The 23034-nt window shown below is 34.7% G+C and overlaps 11 protein-coding genes across 11 annotated transcripts; 9 read left to right on the forward strand and 2 right to left on the reverse strand.

Annotated features, from left to right (window-relative positions):
• Positions 1 to 362: 362 nt before the first annotated feature.
• Positions 363 to 497, forward strand: RO3G_07312 (uncharacterized protein; the record flags this gene model as incomplete). The annotated part of the gene is made up of 2 exons (XM_067661902.1): positions 363 to 419; positions 456 to 497. The coding sequence occupies 2 exons, from the start codon at positions 363 to 365 to the stop codon at positions 495 to 497; spliced, it is 99 nt and encodes a 32-aa protein (XP_067518003.1).
• Positions 498 to 1585: 1088 nt separating this feature from the next.
• On the forward strand, positions 1586 to 4479 carry RO3G_07313 (uncharacterized protein; the record flags this gene model as incomplete). Its single annotated transcript, XM_067661903.1, has 2 exons — positions 1586 to 3338; positions 3428 to 4479. The coding sequence occupies 2 exons, from the start codon at positions 1586 to 1588 to the stop codon at positions 4477 to 4479; spliced, it is 2805 nt and encodes a 934-aa protein (XP_067518004.1).
• Positions 4480 to 4800: 321 nt separating this feature from the next.
• On the forward strand, positions 4801 to 5403 carry RO3G_07314 (uncharacterized protein; the record flags this gene model as incomplete). The annotated part of the gene is made up of 1 exon (XM_067661904.1): positions 4801 to 5403. One exon carries the CDS (start codon positions 4801 to 4803, stop codon positions 5401 to 5403), a length of 603 nt encoding a protein of 200 aa, XP_067518005.1.
• A 716-nt stretch (positions 5404 to 6119) lies between these two features.
• On the reverse strand, positions 6120 to 6283 carry RO3G_07315 (uncharacterized protein; the record flags this gene model as incomplete). Its single annotated transcript, XM_067661905.1, has 2 exons — positions 6120 to 6143; positions 6206 to 6283. 2 exons carry the CDS (start codon positions 6281 to 6283, stop codon positions 6120 to 6122), a joined length of 102 nt encoding a protein of 33 aa, XP_067518006.1.
• A 364-nt stretch (positions 6284 to 6647) lies between these two features.
• Positions 6648 to 7956, forward strand: RO3G_07316 (uncharacterized protein; the record flags this gene model as incomplete). Its single annotated transcript, XM_067661906.1, has 2 exons — positions 6648 to 7857; positions 7910 to 7956. The coding sequence occupies 2 exons, from the start codon at positions 6648 to 6650 to the stop codon at positions 7954 to 7956; spliced, it is 1257 nt and encodes a 418-aa protein (XP_067518007.1).
• Positions 7957 to 8732: 776 nt separating this feature from the next.
• RO3G_07317 (uncharacterized protein) lies at positions 8733 to 9091 on the forward strand (the record flags this gene model as incomplete). The annotated part of the gene is made up of 2 exons (XM_067661907.1): positions 8733 to 8761; positions 8902 to 9091. The coding sequence occupies 2 exons, from the start codon at positions 8733 to 8735 to the stop codon at positions 9089 to 9091; spliced, it is 219 nt and encodes a 72-aa protein (XP_067518008.1).
• A 1126-nt stretch (positions 9092 to 10217) lies between these two features.
• Positions 10218 to 12450, forward strand: RO3G_07318 (uncharacterized protein; the record flags this gene model as incomplete). Its single annotated transcript, XM_067661908.1, has 3 exons — positions 10218 to 10412; positions 10484 to 11641; positions 11707 to 12450. 3 exons carry the CDS (start codon positions 10218 to 10220, stop codon positions 12448 to 12450), a joined length of 2097 nt encoding a protein of 698 aa, XP_067518009.1.
• Positions 12451 to 16505: 4055 nt separating this feature from the next.
• Positions 16506 to 16802, forward strand: RO3G_07319 (uncharacterized protein; the record flags this gene model as incomplete). The annotated part of the gene is made up of 1 exon (XM_067661909.1): positions 16506 to 16802. One exon carries the CDS (start codon positions 16506 to 16508, stop codon positions 16800 to 16802), a length of 297 nt encoding a protein of 98 aa, XP_067518010.1.
• A 1322-nt stretch (positions 16803 to 18124) lies between these two features.
• RO3G_07320 (uncharacterized protein) lies at positions 18125 to 18361 on the forward strand (the record flags this gene model as incomplete). The annotated part of the gene is made up of 1 exon (XM_067661910.1): positions 18125 to 18361. One exon carries the CDS (start codon positions 18125 to 18127, stop codon positions 18359 to 18361), a length of 237 nt encoding a protein of 78 aa, XP_067518011.1.
• Positions 18362 to 18791: 430 nt separating this feature from the next.
• Positions 18792 to 19509, forward strand: RO3G_07321 (uncharacterized protein; the record flags this gene model as incomplete). Its single annotated transcript, XM_067661911.1, has 3 exons — positions 18792 to 18811; positions 18866 to 19218; positions 19283 to 19509. 3 exons carry the CDS (start codon positions 18792 to 18794, stop codon positions 19507 to 19509), a joined length of 600 nt encoding a protein of 199 aa, XP_067518012.1.
• An 825-nt stretch (positions 19510 to 20334) lies between these two features.
• Positions 20335 to 21328, reverse strand: RO3G_07322 (uncharacterized protein; the record flags this gene model as incomplete). The annotated part of the gene is made up of 7 exons (XM_067661912.1): positions 20335 to 20585; positions 20638 to 20663; positions 20712 to 20840; positions 20888 to 20966; positions 21011 to 21081; positions 21126 to 21222; positions 21268 to 21328. 7 exons carry the CDS (start codon positions 21326 to 21328, stop codon positions 20335 to 20337), a joined length of 714 nt encoding a protein of 237 aa, XP_067518013.1.
• Positions 21329 to 23034: the final 1706 nt, after the last annotated feature.

The raw sequence follows: 23034 nt of genomic DNA on the forward strand, positions 1-23034 counted from the left end.
AGAAGCCTTTAGAACCCCTTCGATGACCTTTCTTTTGATTAACCGCTTCGTCACTTTGGAGACTACTGTAGGTCTACCACCTGTGTTTACTGTCCTACTTGAAAACAGCCGTCTAGAGTATCTACTAACAGTTGATTAATGTAATCCAGGCTCCTTGGAAATATCGTACGTTGATGTGGATCCAGTTAATGCTTGCTTGAGATCGTCTACTTTTCCTTCTGGCAGTCGTTTAGGCATGCGATTGGTAATAAGGTAGAAAAGAGAAATAATTTAAGTAAGGAAATATAAAATTTAAAATAAAGGAATTGTAAGCGCTTTTATATACTGGCAACATTCTAATCATGTCAAGAATGTGAAAAATTATGATAGCAACCGGTTGGGTCGTATTAAAATTCGTCATTTCAAACATATCTGAACAAGTAAAAAATGCCGGATGTTCATAATACTACCTTTAGCGATCTCAAATTCCACCAATAACCATTGCCCATATCCGATAATCGACGAATAAATACACTTTCCATTGAGGTACAAACAGTCAAAATTTGGGATAGTTTGGTGCAGTACCCATGGAAAACCAGCTGTAAAACCGGAATTTTGCAATTCCTTGCAGCAGTTTTTTGACCTACTGTATATTTCCTTTTACATACATTACTATAAAGAACACGACAATTGGTAGCATCTGTTGTAAACATTCCAATTGCAACAGAATTTATTTATGTCAAGTAGCAAGCCAACAATATCGCAAGAACAAAGAATTTTTGAAATAGAAGAAAGAGTTTACAGATTACTAGCACCGGAATTCAGAACTAAATACCTTGCTTACAGAAAAGTGCCAACATACCCTGAAGATCAAAGAATCAATTACGGAAGAAAAACAGCAGAATATTTTGAGTCAATAGCAAGCAAATTCGCATCAGATTTTATACTTAACAACAACAGACAACTTATTATAGAAGAAGATATTAATTTAGAAGAATCGCCTATGAGCTACAACAACAATATTAACATGGAAAACTTAGCACAGCTGATCGCGTCAGCAATAAGCTCAGCAATGCCAAAAAACACAGAGAGCACAAACAGCCATATCCGGATCCCAATTCCCTCGACATATGCTGGAGATAGAAATGCTGCAACAATCAACATTTGGATACAAGAAGTAGAACGATATTTGCAATTTTACAATGTACCCAGCAATCAATGGATTCCGTACGCAGTCACCCTTATGAGAGACAGAGCCCAAAAATGGTGGAACCGACTAACAGAAACGAATGAACAATCAACTACTTGGGAAAGATTTAAATTAGATATAGAATATGCTTTCAAACCCTCCTACTCTCAACAAGCTGCAAGAGATACCAAGTTCTAACAGTATTTCTTTATCTTTGTTGTTATACTACTTTTACCTAAAACCCCCTATCCTAAACAACTAGACCTCCCAAATATTTCAGATGATGAATCCTTGGATAGATTTGTTAGAGGATTGAAAGACAATGTTAGAATTCATGTATTGACTAAAGAACCTCGAACACTAGAAGAAGCTAGTAAATTCGCTATTGCATTTGAAAGCGCACAACAAATAGGGATAATGCCTGCAAAAATCCAACAAGATAGATATGTCAATGATCCTATGGATTTGTCTGTATTGTTACATGAACTCAATGCAATGGTAGCCTCTAACAAAGACAACAACAATTTTCAACAAAACAGACAGAACAATGGATATGCAAGACGATCTACTATAATTTGTCATTGGTGCAATAAACCTGGACATATGGTAGCTGATTGTAGAACAAGAATACGTGATATCAAAGAATTTGAACAGTCAAGAATAAGACAAAACCGACAATACAAGCGAACAAGGCCATTTCGGAACCACCTAGTCAACAATATTGATTCTATGGAGCTTCACACAAGTAATAATGATACTTTACCTAAACGAAATAGTGATTGCTCTTTTGATAGTGTTAATAAAGATTCTTTAATTGACCTTTCCCCTTATTCTTTTGACTTTTCACAAGATCGTACCTTTTTGTTGAATACCAATGCAAAAAACTCAACATTGCCCACATACAAAATCTACATAAATGGTCATGCATTCAATGCTTTGATTGACAGTGGAGCTAGTGCAAATTATATTCATCCGAAGGTACTCAAAGTTGTAGAATCTTACCATCCAGTCAAGAATCAAGCTGTTGAGACTGCTAATGGCGAACAAACGATTATTCATGGTGAAGCTACATGCAAGATGGAAATAAGGGGAGAGGAAAAGAACTTTATTAGCACTTTCAAGGCCTTCATTTTTGAATCGAAGTTTGATATCATTCTGGGGAACTCATGGTTAAAGCAAGTAAAGCCAAAACCTGATTGGTTTGATAGTACATGGACAATCGCGCTTCCTGATGCATCAATGGTGGTACTACATCCAGTTAAAGAACCAACATCATTTATAAAGAAGCAGAATGAAATCAACTATCTGATATCTGCCAAACAATTAGAAAGACTTTACAAGACCAAACAAATTGAAGAATGCTATTTTGCTCAAGTACATCTTAAAGAAAATGAAATGGTATATCTAAACAATATAAATGATATTGATGCTTCTTGGTCTACAGAATTTAGCAAGGAGTTCCCTGAGGTGTTTAAAGGCGAAATCACAGGATTACCTCCAATGAGGGACACTCAAGATATAATTGTAACAAAGCCTGACACTGTACCGGTATCAAGACCACCATACAAAATGTCACCTTTAGAACTTTCTGAACTGCAAAAACAACTGAAGGAACTGCTAAATAAAGGACTAATTGAACCATGTGCTTCTGAATGGTCAAATCCTGTACTTTTTGTTAGAAAACCAAATGGTGATTTAAGAATGTGTTGTGACTATCGTATGCTGAACAAGGTTACTTTAAAACAAAAGATACAACTACCAAGGATAGATGAATGTTTAGAAAGACTACACAATGCTAAGCATTTTACCTCTTTGGACTTGACTAACGGATTCCATCAACAGAGAATAACCGAAGCCGACTCTATCAAAACTGCAATAAGTACTCGGTATGGTCAATTCTGTTGGAAAGTGGTGCCTTTTGGTTTATCTAATAGTGGATCTGCATTCCAAAAGATGATGAATTCGGTGTTATCGGAATACATTGATAAGTTCGTAATGGTCTATCTTGATGATATTCTAATATTTACAAATGGAGATGAAGAACAACATAAGGAGCATGTACGCTTAGTATTGAAGAAACTGGATGAAGCTAAGCTTATTATAAACAAAAAGAAATGCAAATTTAATCGAAAAGAACTAACCTTCCTTGGATTTACTATCAATGAAAAAGGTATTCAACCTGACAACAAAAAGTTGAAGCGATTCAGTCATGGCCAGTTCCAAAGAATGTCCAACAGGTTAGACAATTCATTGGATTAGCACAACACTATAGAAGGTTTATTCCGGGCTTTGCAAGTATTGCTGCATCCTTGACAGATTTGACAAAAGGTACTGGTCACAAATGTCGTGCCATCACATGGAATGATGAATGTCAAAAGAGCTTCGATTTAATCAAGAAAATGATTTCAAGTGCTCCAGTCTTGATGACTCCTGATATGAACAAACCATTTAGAATTGAATGTGATGCAAGTGATTTTGCGATTGGTGCTGTACTCATGCAAGAAGAATCTGAAGGAATATGGAAACCAGTGGCTTTTGAATCAAAGAAGTTGTCGCAAGCGGAAAGAAACTACCCTGCACAAGAGAGAGAGCTACTCAGTATATTGTATGCTCTGAGAACTTGGAGGTGCTTTATCGAAGGTAATTCTTATCAAATATTTACTGATCACCTGCCCTTAAAGTACCTACGGTCTCAAAACAAGCCGACTCCCAGATTGGTAAGATGGCTAAGTGAAATTGAACTGTATGACCCTGAAATCTTGTACAAGCCTGGTTCTGACAATCAAATCCCTGATATATTATCGAGAAGAGATGGCCCTGACTCAAGTCCTAACCCTAAATCTATACAACCGAAATATGTCTATCATATAACTGCGGCGCTCAAGTCACTTCCCATATTAGAGCAAGATCCCATACAAGATTGGCCTCTGCATTACTTGGGTGATCAAGATAAATGGCCTGAGAAGCTAAAGGATAGTTTAAACAAGTTGAAACACCATTTCGTGATTAAGGACAAGCAGGTTTATAGAATTGAAAAGATACAAAAGACTGACAATCATCTCGAACTTAAGTTTATACCCTTTTCAAGAAGAGCTGACTTGGTAAATGATTTTCATACTGGGTATGGTCACTCTGGTCGGACCACAATATATCATTTGATGAAGACACGAGTTTGGTGGCCCCGTATGCAAGAAGACATCAACGCTTGGATATCTAAATGTCCAAAATGTCAACTGGCTGCTTCTCCTGATAAAAATAATCACCATGCTCCTATGAAGCCTTTGGAAGTACCTCCAGCTTTCTCAAGATGACATCTTGATTTTATAGGTGAACTGCTTAGCACAAAGAATGGAAACCGATGGCTTCTGATGGCTGTAGACTATACCACCAATTGGCCTATTGCTAGAGCACTGAAAAACGCAACAGGTGAAGAAATTGTAAAATTCATTTATGAAGAAATAGTTATGCGCTTTGGTTGCCCACAAGAAATCATTACAGATAGAGGTCCAAATTTCATGTCTAAGGTTGTGAAGCAATATATAAAAAAAATTAAGACTTGCCACAACTTGACTAGTGCCTTTCATCCAAGAACAAATGGAAAATGCGAGAGACTCAACCAAACATTCAAGAAAATGCTTACCAAATATGTTGATGGTGCTGTTCACAGTTGGGATGAGTATATAGATGCTGCTTTATTTGCTTGTCGCATTCGAAAACATACCACTACCGGCTTTAGCCCATTCTATCTGACTTATGGTGTTGATCCTCGTATTCCTGGTGATCATCAAAGACCTTTTATACAAGAATTCGTGGAACAAGATGCTGAATTGATCTCCCAAAATGCTTTGGATTATCTTAGGCGATTACGTGAAGCTCGTTATCTTGCAGAAGAAAGATTAAGGAAACAATCCGCTATTGACAAAGCTCGTTGGGATTCACTGCTGAAAAATCAGAACATACGAGTGTTTACTGTTGGTGATTACGTGCTAATGCGGCATGAAAGCGAGAAAGGGTTAGAATACAATTGGATGGGTCCTTACAAGGTGATCAAGCGAAACTTGGATTTTAACACTTATCAATTACAAGAAGCTTCGGGCAAGATCTATTCCTCTTGGGTACATATCGACAGACTGCATCTGTGCAAGTACAATGGTTCTTCGATAAACAAAGCCTGGTACATTCCTAGAGTAGCTCGAAATGAAGACGACACGCGCGTTTCCGCTTCGACTTCATAATCTGATTTTCTTTGGTATCATTGTCCTTACTTAGTTGATAAGGGACTATCAACATTTTGGAGAAGGGGTATTGTCATATCTTTTTATTCTATATATGGATATTTGTGTTGCTTTCCTTTTAATGAAGTTCATGTTCAACAAGTTACAAGCTATGACTCACAAGAGAGTTGTTTATATTCAATATCAACATGACTCATGAATTATGACAATACTTGTATATACCTCAGTTCTGTAAAGTAATATAAATAGACCCAATAATTATTAGAAATAAAAGGACAATTATCTACTACCTAATCTTTAAGACCATATACTTATATTTCCTTTTACATACATTACTATAAAGAACACGACATTATTCTCCTTTTGGGTTATGTTATAAAGATTCCTTTTTAATACTTCTACGTGTAAATGTTGTAACACGCAAGAACAAAACGGCGGAATTTAAATCGTTGCAGTTTATAACGAACGCCTTACAGTTTGCAACAACCACCTTACACTATACAACAACCGCCTCTTATGTTATAACAACCACCCAAAATACCAAAAACAGAACAAAAGCATAAAATCCAAAAACATATAAATAACTCCAAATAATAATCACAAAAATACTTCACTTCTTATTAACTTCTTACTTACTTCACTTCTTATTTTACTTTTTCTTTTTATCAAATAAATATTCTTTTAAAGAGGCAAATTATCTCTTATTTTATTTATCATCAAGAACAAGAAGTCCCTTGAAGCTATCATACTTCATTGTAAAACCCCCTTTTATTTATCTTTTTATCTTTTTTTTTTATTTTACCTTTATCAAAACAGTCTGATCTACTTTACAAGGTCTGGTGGTCACTATAACAAGCGAATCAAGCCAAATCTGACTCATATAAAAGCAACTATTATATCAATTACACCCAAATCTGTTTATTTAAACCTTAACTCAACACTCCCAAACAGAGAAACTACTATAAACCAAATCATTACAATGTCAACCGCAGTATAGACGCAGTATATCCGCAGTGCTTTCAATATCAACATTATATCAATACATAACAAACGTCACCTCCGCAGCAAATGTAAAATAGTATAAATATACATTATCTTTATTAAATAAAAGAGACAATCTTTAACTACTTAATAATTTATCTGTACCTTTGTTAATTACTATAAAAGGACTATTCGTGATCAAACACGACAATTGGTAGCATCTGTTGTAAACAAGCAAGCTTTACAACATAGAAGAAAGTTATATGTCAAATCCAAAAAGGAACTTATCTCAAGAGCAGAAAATATTTGAAATTGAAGAAAGAGTACATAAATTATTAACACCAAATCTCAGAAGTAAATACACTTTATATCGTAAAATACCGACATATCCAAAAGAACAGAGACAAGAGTTCGGAACCAAAACAGCAGAATATTTTGACACATTAGCAACTCAACTAGCAAACAATTTTACACTTAATAGTAACAAGCAACCAACATTTGAAGAAGATACAATACTTGAAGACACAGAAATGAGCAATAACTATAACAACAATATCAATATGCAAGACTTGGCCCAATTAATTGCTTCGGCAGTAGCAACAGCAATCAATAATAAACCAGAAAAGGAACAGAATAATGTACGAATTCCAATGCCGTCAACCTACAATGGAGAAAGAAATGCTGCAGTCATAAACTTATGGATTCAAGAAGTGGAAAGGTATCTTAATTTTTATGATGTCCCAAAAACTCGATGGATTTCCTATGGTGTAACTCTTCTACGAGATCGTGCACAGAAATGGTGGAACCAATTATCGCAGAAAAATGAAGAATCAACAACATGGGAAAAATTTAAAGTTGATCTAGAATATTCGTTCAAGCCATCGTATTCGGAACATGCTGCAAGAGATCGACTAGCATCAATAAAACAAAACCGATCAGTAGCTGAATATGTGGATGAATTTCAAGATGTATTATTGGATCTTCCTAGAGTATCTGACGATGAAGCTTTGGACAGATTTGTACGAGGATTGAAAGGTGACGCTAGGATACATGTTTTAACGAAGGAACCACGCTCCCTAGAAGAAGCAACTAGATTCGCTATTGCGTATGATAGTGCCAAACAAACTGGGATATTTGTATCAACAAATCATCACGATCGTATGCCGAATGATCCAATGGATTTATCAGTACTAGTGCAACAACTCCACGCTATGAATATTGCAAACAATAACCATCAACCACGTGAACGTGTTCATATAAGGACTAACCGCAACATCATTTGCCATTGGTGTAAGAAGTCTGGCCATGTTATAGCTGAATGCAGAACTAGACTTCGTGAAATAAAGGAATTTGAACAAAATAGAATGCGACAAAACCGAGGAAATAGTAGACAGCAATTCAACCGTCAACGTGATTATCGTCAATATAACAATAACAAAGTGTACCATGCTGATCTTATCGACTTTGAACCGAGTAATATTGACAATGCAAACAAAGCACGTAGTAATTTTACTTCCATTGATAGTGTTAATAAAGATTCTCTACTTGAACTTTCCCCTTGTTGTAGAATAGAGTCTGATCATAACGGACATTGAATAATCACAACTAAAAGAAGTATATTAAAATTGATAAAAGATAATAATTTAAATCTTTATTAAATAAAATATATTCTTCTTCTTTTTATATAAAACTATCACTATTCGATTCATTCTATAAAGTAAACATGAATACTAAATAAGTCATGATCTTTACTATTCATCATTTCTGTAAATGAATAATAATGGATCAGGTACCTAGTCAACTTTGATCTGACTGGAGGCATTTCATATAAATATATCTTTCCTCTCAATGAAGACGGGACAACTCTCCCAGATCAGTTAAAGAACAATAAGATCTATAAAAACAACGAATTAAAAATTTTCATAATCGATTCAGTGATCATTCTTCAATCAAACGTGTCAATGATTGGATCTACGCTCATAACTACTCATTTACCCGCCAATTGATAGAAGAATATAAATAGTAGACTTTGTAATGTTTTCTTTTGAACAATTAAGATTGTCTTAAATAAAGTTCAGTCTCAAAAAGTATTCTTTTGGTTTATCTTTGTTATTTCTTTTACTTTACCAGAACATGACACCCCTTACTCTTTTGACTTTAATTTGGACCGTGGCTTTCTAATGAATGCAAATTCGACTTCTTCACAATTGCCTACCTATACCATTCATATCAATGGCCAACCTTTTGAAGCATTGATCGATAGTGGTGCTAGTGCAAACTACAGTAGGTCACAAAACTGCTGCAAGGAATCCATTTTTCTTGCTTTTTGTAGCGCACATCCTGTTACAATGGCACAAACTGCCTCTGTTCCCACATAGTAAATCTTCTACATGTCTTGAAAAATCCGAAAGAGTTTATGTCCTATTGGATAAGTATTGAAGGAAGTATGAGGCGCGCAATTTGAAAATTTGAAAAAATGAAAATTTGAACGGAATGAACTTATTTATTAATATTTAGTTGGTCCTACTTTTCTATTAATAATCTCTTGAGTTCTTTCCGGAATGTTATCTACATGTCCTTGGCAAAGATCTTTATGGAAGTCATTTCATATTTCATCAACTCGTTCCCAAAACACATCCATGTTCTTTGCTCTATATTCGTAATAGTTGAATTTCAACTTCAATTGATGTCCTACGTGCTCGATTGAATTTAAGTCGGGGATCTAAGCTGGCCAATAGTTAACATAGCTCTCTTGGTGACTACGTGTTTAGGATAGGGGGGTTTTAGGTAAAAGCAGTATCATGACCTCAGGTCTCTCAGATCCCCAGTCGGGTCTCCGAAACTTACATATCGGAAATTGAAATGTTTAGGTATAGTGCTCTAACCTATGAAATACTTCACTTTTACAAAAAGTAAAGTGCGATCGGGTCTCTGATATCCAATGTATCCTTTGTATACTTTGATAACCAATAAAGTGCTTGAAAAGCTTTTTTATGCAACTCAGCTTTGCTGTAATAGAAAAAAAAGGGGAGTGACAGGGCAAGTACAAGAAGTCCTTTGACGTTTCATATAAAAGCCAAATTTCTAATATTGATTGGTGCATACGGTAAGCTACATTATTGTGACAAATATCGGTTGTTAGGGATTGGATCCTCATATCAACAATTGAAAAATATACACTTTCTTTTTTGGCAACTAATTGCCAATTTTGCAAACATATCTCTTCTACTATTTGTTAAGCATTTCAATTGAACAATGCGTTGAAGAAAAATAGCCGATTATAGTTGACATTGATAAATACATGTCTTAATACAAGATCATAAGTAAAATACGAGTTTATTTAAATAAGATTATACAATTGTTTCCAAGTAAGCATACTCTATTAGAATATGTATTGTATTAATGATAGTTCTTTGATAAGAAGTACCAATCAAGATAACAAGATATTTTCTGTTGTCAGTAACCCAATCTAATGTCAGGAATATTGCTAATCTTTCATATAATTGAAATAACACCTAAAATAACGTTATTCAAATCAGTGAGTAATTCCCAGAATAAAAGGTAATCTATGACAGACATACAAAAGAACAAATGAAAAGTTTTCATAATCATAATTAGAGATAACACTTGCTAAAGTACCTGAAGATTAGAAGAACGCTTACAATAGAAGATATCAAGCCACTCATTCAATAAGATATAAATACTTGCCTTCAATTAGAGTAATTTTTACTTTAACTTAAACTGAAATAAAGATCAGTCTCAAAAAGTACCTACATTGCTCTTTGTTTTTGCTTTTATCTCTTACTTGGTTATTATTACTACTATACGACACAATGAGTCACGATTCAAACGCTGGTCCTTCTACTAGAGATAATGATATCGCTCTTCCAGATGCTGAACATTATGAAGACATGATTCGAGCCAGGCTAGCAATGGATAAAAATACGCAAATGGTCATTGCTGAAAATCAAACATATCGTCCCAAGAACACGACTGCTGCTTATAAATCTAAGCAAAGAGAATGGTTTGTAAGTTAAAAGCTATATGTTATAAAGATTGTTTGGGTGATGATTTCTAAATTGTTTGAAATTGAAAATAGGAATGGTGCGCCAATAAAGAAAAAGTTGCGGATGGTACTATTGTTTATGACGCAAAGCTAGCTTTCTTTCTCAAAGACTATGTTTTGACCCGTGGAAACAAATTCAAGAAAAATGCAGATGGATCACCCGCACCATTGGGTAGGGAATCAGTCCTTGCTTATGTAAAAGCTGTGGTTGATTTATACCATCAACAGGTAGAAGCAGGATTCAATAAGCATACAATGGCAAGAGGACCTATCGTGAAGCGCTTTCTTGACACTCATACCAAAAAGGAAGCAAGACGCAAAAGAACCGAATATGAGGATCGTGGGAAAAATACTTTGAATGATGGCTATACAGATCAAGAATTGCTTCGAATCAATCAGTATTTTTTGATTCAAAACAACATCTTTTCTTTGAGAAACAAAGTCTGCTTTTCTATGAGCCATGCCATGCTTATGCGTAGTGAGACTGCTCTTGGAACACAGCTGCCAGATTTATTCATCATGGAACTCAAAAATCAAGGCCCCTCTACTTGCTTTGCTATAGTAGCCACTATAACATTTGGTAAGACTAATAAGGATGGCAAGATTCAATATGGTTCTGCTCTTCGCCATAGGGATGTTGAAGTTTGTCCACATGGCGCTTTTGCTCAATATTTTTTTTCCTTGTTCCATCATCAAAACCTACCATTTCCAAACTTCTCGACTCGCCGTGATTGGTATGATACTTATTTGTTTCCAAACACTACAGGGGATGGGTCAATTACCTATAGTGAACAAGCCAAGATTTATAAACAAGTGCTTAGGTATTGCGGTGTTCATTCAAGCAAGCTCACTCACATCAACAGAAAGAGTGCCATTAATATGGTTGCAAATGAAGGTGTCTCTGGAGACCAACAGAGACAAGTTGGACGTTGGGGTAGCGATAGAATGGTTGGTTGCTATTTAAGTGGCCTTCCTGTTGATGCCATTAAAGTGCTGGCCGGGTTCACTACTCGTAAGGGTGATTACTTCATCAATCGTGGTTCAATTGAGCCATCAGAAGAATTGCGCAAAATGGTGTTTCCTTGGATTGAATATTGGAGAGAGAAGTTTTACAGGAAGGAAGTTGAAGACGATATTGCTGGGCCAAACTTTTTAGATTTAATGGATTATTTAAGAACAGTTTTTTTGCAGGTAAGGATTATTTTTTTTACAAATCAAGTCATAATGCTTACGATATCTAATTATTTTTATCTTAGGACTCAGTGGTGTTGAAGGGAAAATACCCCGGAAGCTTTATTTGGTCCCACAGCATCTTTGATACTGATATTTACAAAGACTATGAAGAGCGTCTTTCATCTGCAATCGCTGCCAACGATGAGAAGTTCAAAATGAGCCAACATCTGGAAGTTTTGTTACCTGAAGTCGCAGCAGCTATGAAGACAGGGTTTGACTCAATGAATGCTATGCTGAACATAGTCCAATCTCAGAATCAACTTACTTTGAATGCAGTCAAGCAATTGGAAGCAGAAAACCGAACCATGCTCGCTGATTCTTTTTTGCAAATCTCAAACATGCTAAGACAAGGTGATGAGAATACACAAATTCAACAAACATCAACCATCCTTCCTTCCTCTTCTGTTCCGCTGTCATCTATTCCTTCCCCAAGTGCTGCTAACTCAAGAGGTCTACCATCATTCAAAATGAGTAGAAGTTTGATAAGCGTGACAGATGTATGGCGAGAATACTCTGTTGGTCTTGCTGGAAAGCCATCTATCAAGTCTATGGAAGAGCAGTACGGTGCAGATTGGCGCAAAGTAGACAACAGAACCGAGTCTAGGTTCTTTACTAGACGTCTTCCACTGTACAAGAAAATAGAGTCGCTGTCAAATGAAAGAGGTATAAGCTGTGAAGAAGCTGCACAATTTCTTGAATTCAGAAGAGTTTCTGACAAGCTTTCTATCAACCAAATGTGCAAGTTAGTCGCAGATAATCAGATTTAATTATTGAAATGTTTTTTGTTTACTATTGAATTAATAATAAAGTAATTTATTACAAATATATCATTCAAATGAAAGCGTTAAAGTATCAGCAGGAAAGCGGGATTTAAAATTTTCCAGAAACAAAGTATTTCACCATCCGTCCCTTCCCCCCAAAAAAATGAGGGGACCGCGTCGGAGACACTGCTATTCTTGAAAAAATACCCTCACAGTATAACAACAAAGATAAAGAAATACTGTTAGAACTTGGTATCTCTTTATTAAGTTAAGATAACTAAGATTGAATCTGATAAATTCTACATGTAAAAAGTGAGAGTATTTATAGACATGATACGTGTTTAGGATAGGGGGGTTTTAGGTAAAAGTAGTATAACAACAAAGATAAAGAAATACTGTTAGAACTTGGTATCTCTTTATTAAGTTAAGATAACTAAGATTGAATATATCATTAATTCTACATGTAAAAAGTGAGAGTATTTATAGACATGATACGGATAAAGAATTAGGACAGATTTATGATCAATTTGACAGAATAGATGATTACTATTTCTAATTATTAGTTTAGCCTGTTCCTAGCTTGTATTGTCAATTATGCTATTGGGATGGTTTCAGATAGCTCTGGATGTAAGACTATTTAAGGAGACGGTACGGATGAATATAAAATCCTCTAGTTCCGTGATTGGATATTACGGCTAATAATAATATCTCAGTTAGGATAAAAGTTTACATGACTTAATGATGATCCGGTAAGTAATTGTCATTCATTATTCAACATGCTCATATCATCAATAAACTATATTACAACCATGCCATATTATTTGACTATGTGAAGTTAATATGAATAAAGCTTAATATAAAAATCTAATCAAAGTCTTTTATTGATCTGTGCTGGGAATAATGTTATAAATGATTCCAAGTTATGTCAACATATTATTTAGGATCATATGAGATTCCTTTTACTAAAATAAAGTGACTATAATCTTATGTATCCTTAACATTCACATATGTTTTAAATGACGAATTTTAATACGACCCAACCGGTTGCTATCATAATTTTTCACATTCTTGACATGATTAGAATGATGCCAGTATATAAAAGCGCTTACAATTCCTTTATTTTAAATTTTATATTCCCTTATTTAAATTATTTCTCTTTTTTACCCTATCGTCAGTCGCATGCCTAAACGGCTGTCAGAGGAGAAAATAAACGATCACAAACAGGCATTAACCGCATCCACATCAATGTATGATATTTCCAAGGAGCCTGGATTACATTAATCAACTGTTAGTAGATACTCTAGACGGCTGTTTTCAAGTAGGACAGTAAACACAGGTGGTAGACCTACAGTAGTCTCCAAAGTGACGAAGCGGTTAATCAAAAGAAAAGTCATGGAATGGGTTCTAAAGGCTTCTAAAGAGGTGTACCGGGAGCTGTTTGGATTTGGCTATGATATCTCATACCAGTCAGAAATTAACGCACTGAAATCAATGGAGTTCCATTTTCTGATAGAAAAAAAGAAGCCATTTCAGACAAAAACGCATACGTAGCCTCAGTTAGAACGGGTCAAGGAGCATCAGGATTAGGCAATGAGTGACTGACAGCAAACAGTGTACTTTAATGAGACCAAGCTCAGCGTATAGGGCTTTGATGATGCTGATCACTATTGGAAACGGCCAAGTGACCTTCTTCAACATCATGACCTGGATTTTGCAATCAACCACGGAGCTAGCAAAATGATGCCCTGGGGTTGTATAATCTCTGAAGGACCAGGATATGCTTGCTAAATTTACGATGGAAACTTGAACTCGGGTGTTTACCAGCATATTTTGAACACTACGCTTCGTGATACTATGAAGTACTACAATTTCGACTGGTCCAACATTTAGTTTTAGCATGATAATAACACAAAGCACAAGGCATAATCTACAATAGCCTATTTACGTAGTGTTAAGGATACATAAGATTATAGTCACTTTATTTTAGTAAAAGGAATCTCATATGATCCTAAATAATATGTTGACATAACTTGGAATCATTTATAACATTATTCCCAGCACAGATCAATAAAAGACTTTGATTAGATTTTTATATTAAGCTTTATTCATATTAACTTCACATAGTCAAATAATATGGCATGGTTGTAATATAGTTTATTGATGATATGAGCATGTTGAATAATGAATGACAATTACTTACCGGATCATCATTAAGTCATGTAAACTTTTATCCTAACTGAGATATTATTATTAGCCGTAATATCCAATCACGGAACTAGAGGATTTTATATTCATCCGTACCGTCTCCTTAAATAGTCTTACATCCAGAGCTATCTGAAACCATCCCAATAGCATAATTGACAATACAAGCTAGGAACAGGCTAAACTAATAATTAGAAATAGTAATCATCTATTCTGTCAAATTGATCATAAATCTGTCCTAATTCTTTATCCGTATCATGTCTATAAATACTCTCACTTTTTACATGTAGAATTAATGATATATTCAATCTTAGTTATCTTAACTTAATAAAGAGATACCAAGTTCTAACAGTATTTCTTTATCTTTGTTGCTGTTGTCGTGTTTGGTCATTAATGGTGTCTTTATTTATTATTTTATTATTGATCTCAGTCCAGCCTACGTCAGACTATACAATTAATAGTCAGACGATATAATCCAGAGTTCATTCTAAATTATTAGTTCCTCTCCTTTTTCTACTCAATAAATAGTAGTTGTCAGCTATTGACTTCTTACTGTTTTTATATTATAAGTACCAAATATCATAGCTGTATTATATTTCACCTAAAGCTCCCCTTTCCTAAACAATAATGTCCAATAGTGTTGATAAATTGAAATCTCATTTTTTATTAAATAACAGTCAATTAACAATATAGAATAACTTCTTTTGATCATAAACAAAGATCTAGAATCTTTTTCTATACCTTTAAACTGGAAACCTGGAACAGACTTGATGAGCAAGTTCCTATTACTTGATCAAACCGTAATAAATCTGATCGTCAAGTCTTTGCTCGGTGTATGAATTTATTATTTTACAAATATCAATGCTAGTTTTAACTAACAGCTACAATTATTGTAGGCAAACGATGTCCCTGACGACTTATATACAGCAGGCCAAACTGACTGGGTAGGAAACCAGAATCCATTCGTTATTTATACACCAAAAAATGAATGTGATGATAGATTTATTCCAGTAGTTGTTAATATTCAGAATGAACTTTGCTATATCTCATTGTCAGAAAGCATTCGATATTGTACACTGGTGTATGAAAAATATAAAGCTTTGCTAACCGTTTTAGTTATCTCCATTAATGAGGAGTCTAACCTAGTCAACTATGGACAGCTTTACGTTGACGAAAATTCATCTTTTACCCGTATTAAACCTGATTTTTGGGCAAAAGACTACCTTGTTTTTCCCTAATATTCACTCTGATAAAGCTTTTTCAAGTGCTTTTATTACTTTGTGCCATTTTATATTTAACCCAAACAAAACCCTTTCCCTCTTTTTTGATACTGAACAGCAATTTATTAGTTTACTTTGTAAAAGCACAATGAAAAAAAATAATTGACGCGAATAAATATAGCATAGTTTTACAAAGCGAATTTTTTCCCCTATTCTTGTTGTCTTTTACATATTTGCTTCTTTGCTTGATAATATGAAGCTTTTAGGGACGCTTTTGACTTGTAAGACTTGAAGTAGCCTTTGCTTTTCCTGCATCAAATATTTTAGCCCAGTTTCCGAATTTCCCTTTGAAGCTTTCAATGAATGTCATATCTTTGTTAGAATACATGATTTGTTGATTTTCATTTCCTTGAGATTTATGAACTATAGTTGGATCCAATATGTCTTTCTCAAATTTCTTCTGTTGTTGATTAATAAATTCAATTCCATCTCTTGCGTATGCTTTTGCAGTTCTAACAATATTGACTAGGTTAGAATCTTCTGAATCAACGATTTCTTTAAAAAGTTTTTTTGTTTCATTGAAGACTTCATTTATCGCATCTGCTTTGTCCTTTTCCACTCCACCTTCTCTTAAAAAAAATGTCCTTTGAGATTGAGTATAAAAGATTGACAGTTGAGTCAAATCGTCGACTTAGTGCCATCAGAGATGTCTCTTGGCTCACCATGAAATATCCCAAAACTGCTAGTGGCTCCATTGGTTCTTGCTTGATTTGCTCTTTTATGGATTTAGCAGATATTAAAAGAAACTTTTTGGCCCAAAATTTGGAACTTGACTCTAGTAAAAATCCAATACTGCTGGTATCAAAGTCTGCTTCCAAAGCAATACTAGTAAAACCATTGATGGCAATAACAAATACAATTGGCAGGAATTTATAATGGCTATAGACAAAGGTACAGTATCGTATTAATCTTGAAATAAAGTCCTGATTAACCTTGTTTTGTACTTCAATTAGTATTGGAGGTATCACGTCGGTTGTTTCTAGCCTTGAGATATAAAGCGCATCGGATTTACTACCATCTACCCAGTCAGTTTGGCCTGCTGTATATAAGTCGTCAGGGACATCGTTTGCCTACAATAATTGTAGCTGTTAGTTAAAACTAGCATTGATATTTGTAAAATAATAAATTCATACACCGAGCAAAGACTTGACGATCAGATTTATTACGGTTTGATCAAGTAATAGGAACTTGCTCATCAAGTCTGTTCCAGGTTTCCAGTTTAAAGGTATAGAAAAAGATTCTAGATCTTTGTTTATGATCAAAAGAAGTTATTCTATATTGTTAATTGACTGTTATTTAATAAAAAATGAGATTTCAATTTATCAACACTATTGGACATTATGATAAACTGAAAAAGAGGAGAAAAAGAAAAAAAGAAAGCTATGATGGACAGCAGTTTTTTTTATCTGCTACATTATTTTGGTTATGTCTTACTGGTAATGTTGCCAATTACATCTTCGTTTGTTTAAACGTTATATTTTATTAAAGGTCCAATCGAGCGCTAAAAAAATAAAGTATATAAGTGTCCGCCCGTACCAAACCTGTTTTGCTCATAAAAATAAAATGGATACTTCAATAGGACCCAAAATTATATATGATTTTATTTAATAATATATGTCCAGAGTTTATATACTTTTCACAGTGTAGATATTAATATATGTACTATGCGGATGGCGAAATGCCCACAGCCTTATGCAGATGGCTAAATGTTATATTCTATTATGCAGATCTTTATATAATTTAATATAAGCACTTGCATCTCATTCACGAGTCTATTCTGTTAAATACACATACATATTAATAAGTCTATATTTCCATATACTCACACTATTAATCGTTAATATAATGATTATCTTTGTAGCACAACGGTGCTCATTTTCTCCTGTTTTTACTTTTTTTTTTCTTGCAAACAACAATCAATATCTCGCAGTAAACAAAAGGAAGCAACCAGTAATGGAGGACGACCAGTCCAGAAGCAGCGAAGAGTCCTTTCGGCTGACGTGTAATGGTGCATTGAAAATAAGGCGCAATTAACATTAAAAGCATTTGGGGATCTTTTGGGTTATTTGGAAAAGCAAAAGGCTATTACTCGATACCGGACAACTATTAGCAATCACATTCGTGAGAGCGAGGCCGAACTTCTTGAAGAGATGAAACTGTGGAGACGGACAGCATCATGGGATCAGTTTTGGACGGAAATGCAACGAGAGCTTGCCAAACCGAATAACCAAAAGAGCTGTGTAGATTACGCCACAATTGTCTTGAGAGCTGGAACAGCGTCAGTTATTGGCCAATACATGTCATGCACTACATCTGAAACAGAGAATGGCGACAGCAGTACTTGCACAGTACCTACCGGTGCTACCAATTTCAAGGATACTTCCGATACCTTCTCCCTGCCCAAGAAGCAGCAACCTCCTCAAGGATCAATATGAAGACAATTTGTACAGTAGCATCTCCAGCACACCATGGATAGCTGCTGGCATGGATCTTACTAAAGCATTTGCTGGATATCGCAAGGCAGCACATCAGCTTAGTACAGTAAACCCGCTCAACAATGGTCAATCTTTACAAGAAATTCTTTTGCTCGCTGGTGTACTTTTGCTGTGCCCGAGCCAGCATAGCGAGGCGATGATGGCGCACCTTGACAAGGTCGATGAAGTAACATAGGTCTTGCTCTCTGGAACGCTTGACAAAGATTTAGATTGGAAGGATCATGAATACCTGGTATTATCGCATGTGATCAGCAATTTAGCAAAAAAGATTGAGCTAGTGGACTCGGTTGAGGGCGCCAAGGCAATAGATGAAAGTGGAGTACAGCTACAGAAACTGGCTAGTGATCTACATCTCACAAAGAAAGCCATCATGAAGAGAATCATTGGCACGTAAGCCTAAAAAAAAAGATGTACTAGATATTTTAATCTTTTATTTGAAAATAGGATTGGCAAGCTCCTTGTATACGCCTTAAAGGATGAAAAATGCATTGGCGAGAACGAACTGACATGCTCGTACTTTGACCCCATTTTGTCGCGTCTCCTTGCCAATCCTGCCAATAATGTGCACTTGCGCTGGTCAAACACTACTACAGCTGAAACACCTCGGCAAAGACCAGACGCTGTGATCAGCAAGATGAGACAACTTTCGTTTGGTCCATCTCTTGGTTTTGGCGAAGTCAAGGTTCAGAGCACAGCAAACCATGATCTATGCCATAATCTTCTCCGCCTAGCTCTTTTTTCCAAAGAAAGCATCGATATGAACAAACTTGCTGGCTGTTTTTCTTTCCAGATTCATGGTAACACAATACAATACTTGGATGAGCCTTAAAGCCTTGTTTTCATAACTAACTTCTGATCTAGGGTTTGGTATCACATTTTACCTCATGCAATTGCAGTACACGGGTATTTATACGATGATCGAAGTCGGACACTTGAAGTTTCCTCGGTCCATCCACGAACTGCCCACGTTCATTAACCCCTCTACGCTCGCAACCCTCCTTCATGTTGGTGACGCTTTTTGGCGCTTGTGCAGCACTACCAATGATCCCTCTGTCATTATCTCACGATCCACGCCTACAGACCCTTGACTTTACAAAGTAATTTCTGCTTCCAAGTGCTCTGCGCGCGAGTGTTCAACTCGCTTTGAAAAGTAGACATACAAAATAAATACAGAATGATCTTTTAGTCCACAGAAAATCAAGGACGGGACAAAAATAAATCTCAGGATACATACGCCATCCTCTTTGTGTGCAGAAATGCGCACGATCTTCCAATGAGTGGCCATGTCATTTTTTGCCAAAGAATGACATGAGCCAACGGATAGTTTCCTTTTTTCCTTTTTTTTTTCTGTAAAGTTTATATCATGTTGCTTAAAAGTAATATGATTTAGCAAATTTGACTTAGACACTCTCAACTATGCAATCATAATTTTTTTTTTCTTCATCTTTGCTCTTGTTTATCTGAGTAATTCCGATTTGCAGATCTGGTGAGTCAAACAAGAAACAATGTTTATTCAAACCAGAGTCAAATGTCATATACCCTACGGACCCAGTAGTGAGTCAGCTCCTCTTATATATACAAGGAACTTCATCTTGTCTCATGAAGTCTATCATAGCTAGCCAATACAGCTTCACCAGAATGATATCAGACCGATTGTTGTCAAGCAATATCATTGACTGACTTGTCATCCATCAACAGTACTTATTAATCATGTTGCTTTAAGATGCTATACCCACTTAAATCAAGCAACACGATGGTAGTGCATGATTGGATCTTTAAAGTAGGTTGAAAGACATGAGGATAATAAAAAAAAAAGGAGCAAGTCATTAGGATGGGTGTTACTAAAAGTATATTTTTGATAAAATATATAAAACAAGCATTAAAAATAGCTTTATTAAAATTGTAATCAATTTTTAATAAATATTATTTGACTTGTCAATTTTATATTTTCCACAGACTAAGTCTCTAACCACTTGTTCTATTTCTGCAAATGTATCAAATGAAATAAAAGGAATATTTTCTCTTTTGCAGTAAGTCTCCAAGTCACGACCCTTTCTAGCAAACAAGATATCAGCATGTCTAGCGGCTGAAATATCTGATATTCCATCTCCACAGAAAATGAAGATTGTGTCTTCTTTTTCCTTTTCTCTTGCTTCGATAATAGCTTTTTTAAAAAAAGGAGTGAATGAGAAGAAAAGAAAGGAAGATAAACTTACTTTTTGATTTATCGTTTCCATAGATACTATAAACAAATATATTATTTTCATATAAAACTGTTTCATGTCATTACCTGTCATCTCTCCAAATAATTTTCCATGTTCTATTCTTAATCTCAGCATGATTAGCTACTATTTTTATCTTTTTGGCTTTTTCACCAAGAAAATTAAACATTATTTCTTCTAATAAAGGATATAATCCGCTAAATCCGAGTTATAAATAGTTGAGTTATTCATAGATCCTATTTACCTGCTCAAAATAGTCACTGGAAATTGATTCTGCTGACAATAATCATTGAATGAAGGGAAACCAGGATCGATCTTACAATCTATTGGATATGATAAGAGAGTATAGATCCATCTAGACATATACCATCTAAATATTCATTCCAAGCTTCTTCCCAACTGATATGTACATTTTCCCACATTTCTTGAAGGGCATCTCTATTTTTATTCAGTTCTTTTGCTTTTAAATGTAGTTTGTTTACTTGTATTTTATTCTATTCTCCATCACAGCTTCTTCTAGTTCTCTTCTACGTTTTGGTCCAAGAGATCTATGGTCGTCAATCAATAAAAGTCCAGTATCTAAACATAAAGGTTATAATCTGTTTAAATCCTTTTTTTATTTACCATCTAATGAAAGCGTGCCGTCGAAATCAGTAAAAACTTGAACTTTTATTTTATTTGCCATAACAACCAAAATAATAATATAAAAAAAAAAAGTCGGGAAAAATAAAAAGGGGGGGGAACTGGATGACATCATATGAAAATAGTAAGTAAAAAAATATTCACATTTCTTTTTTGCTCTAGTCTCTATTTGATTGACTTGTGGGGTAATGTACCAATGAGATGACAATGGTTTAATTAGTCTTGTTAGTATTATTTGACATCTCGCGTGGCATGCATGATGATGTTTATAAAATTTAAATTTAAAAAGCAGTTTTAAACAAGTAAATTGTTGACAAGTATTTTTAATAATCAAATCACATTCTCTTTATTACCAAAATCACTTTATGTTTATAGAATCCACGTGTGTTTAATGTTCCTTAAAGTCTCATTATAAACACCATTCAATTGTTATAAACACGTTCAACAACTCCGGCTGATGAAAGGAAACCAATATGAATTGCATCTTCGTTTATCGGAGCTATAATCCATCTCTGCTCTAACAAAGAAGAAAGCAACCATAGTCATGTATCACCTCATAGCCACGTGTCGGAAAAGAGATCGGCATTCAGACCAAATTCATTGTCCATATTTTCAACATTTGTCCTACAAAGAAAATAAAAAAGTATTTAAGCATTTTACTTTTTTTTTTATATTTTTTATTTTTTTAAACTTGTACGCTTTATTTTTATATACCAAACAAATACTCATTCCTCCCTCTTTTTATCAATTTATCTATAAGCTTTTATATTAAACATGTCTGACGGTCGTTGCATTCACTGTGGTCAAAAGGGACACTATTCTATGTAAGTAAAAGATTGAGAATTGATTTTTGCGCAGTAAAATAAACAAACCTTTTTTGATATAGGATGTGCCCTAAAAAGCCTAATCCAAATTAAGCATATAACTCAATCCTCTTTTGGCAAACAAGAAGAGTCCTCTCCTAAATTATATAAAGCATCTCATTCACATATTCCTCCCCTTCTTTGTCCGGTTATAGAGGACAATTATATATCAACAAGAAAAATGGCTGGTTTATTTTCCTTTTTTTTTTTAATTGACATTCACCCCCCCTTTTTTTTTATTCTATGTGACACTATGTAAATTTTCTATGAATTCATTTTTTTATGATTAAAAATATACCAAAAATTTTATTTTATTTTCCTTGTTAATTGCGCGGATAGAATATTCTTAATATACCTGGACTTAGCTCCGTTTAATATTGATGTCATTATTCTAATTAATGTCACACACGTTCAATCACCACCCACATTCATCCCACTTACCACAATCATTCTTATTGTGTCAACTGATCTTTATTTCTCTGTGTTTGTGTGGCTATTGTTAACACACCACATTTATTCTCCTCTCCCCTTTCCTATTTTCTCTCTCTCCACCCATGACATTGATTGTGACTGAATGACTGTTCATTATGTGATACAAACTGTTACCTCAATTAGTTGAATGAACCTATAAAAAAATTTTTTTTAAAGAGATGATTCTATCTAAACAATAAAATAGGCTGATTGGTTTATATAACATTCGATCATCTTTTGAATAAACGCCATATTCACTTTTTAATTCTAATTTGATCAATCAAAAAGACTGTTGTAAAGATGAATGATGCTCCTTGTGTAAGTGATAAAGACGAATGATATCATCAAGGATTTCTAATGAATACTCCTTTTCAATTGTAACAGGATTACTGAAATTGAATGACAATCAGAAAAA

This window comes from Rhizopus delemar, genomic scaffold (genome assembly GCF_000149305.1).
Source record: "Rhizopus delemar RA 99-880 supercont3.5 genomic scaffold, whole genome shotgun sequence".
In the NCBI taxonomy this organism is placed as follows: Eukaryota; Fungi; Mucoromycota; class Mucoromycetes; order Mucorales; family Rhizopodaceae; genus Rhizopus; species Rhizopus delemar.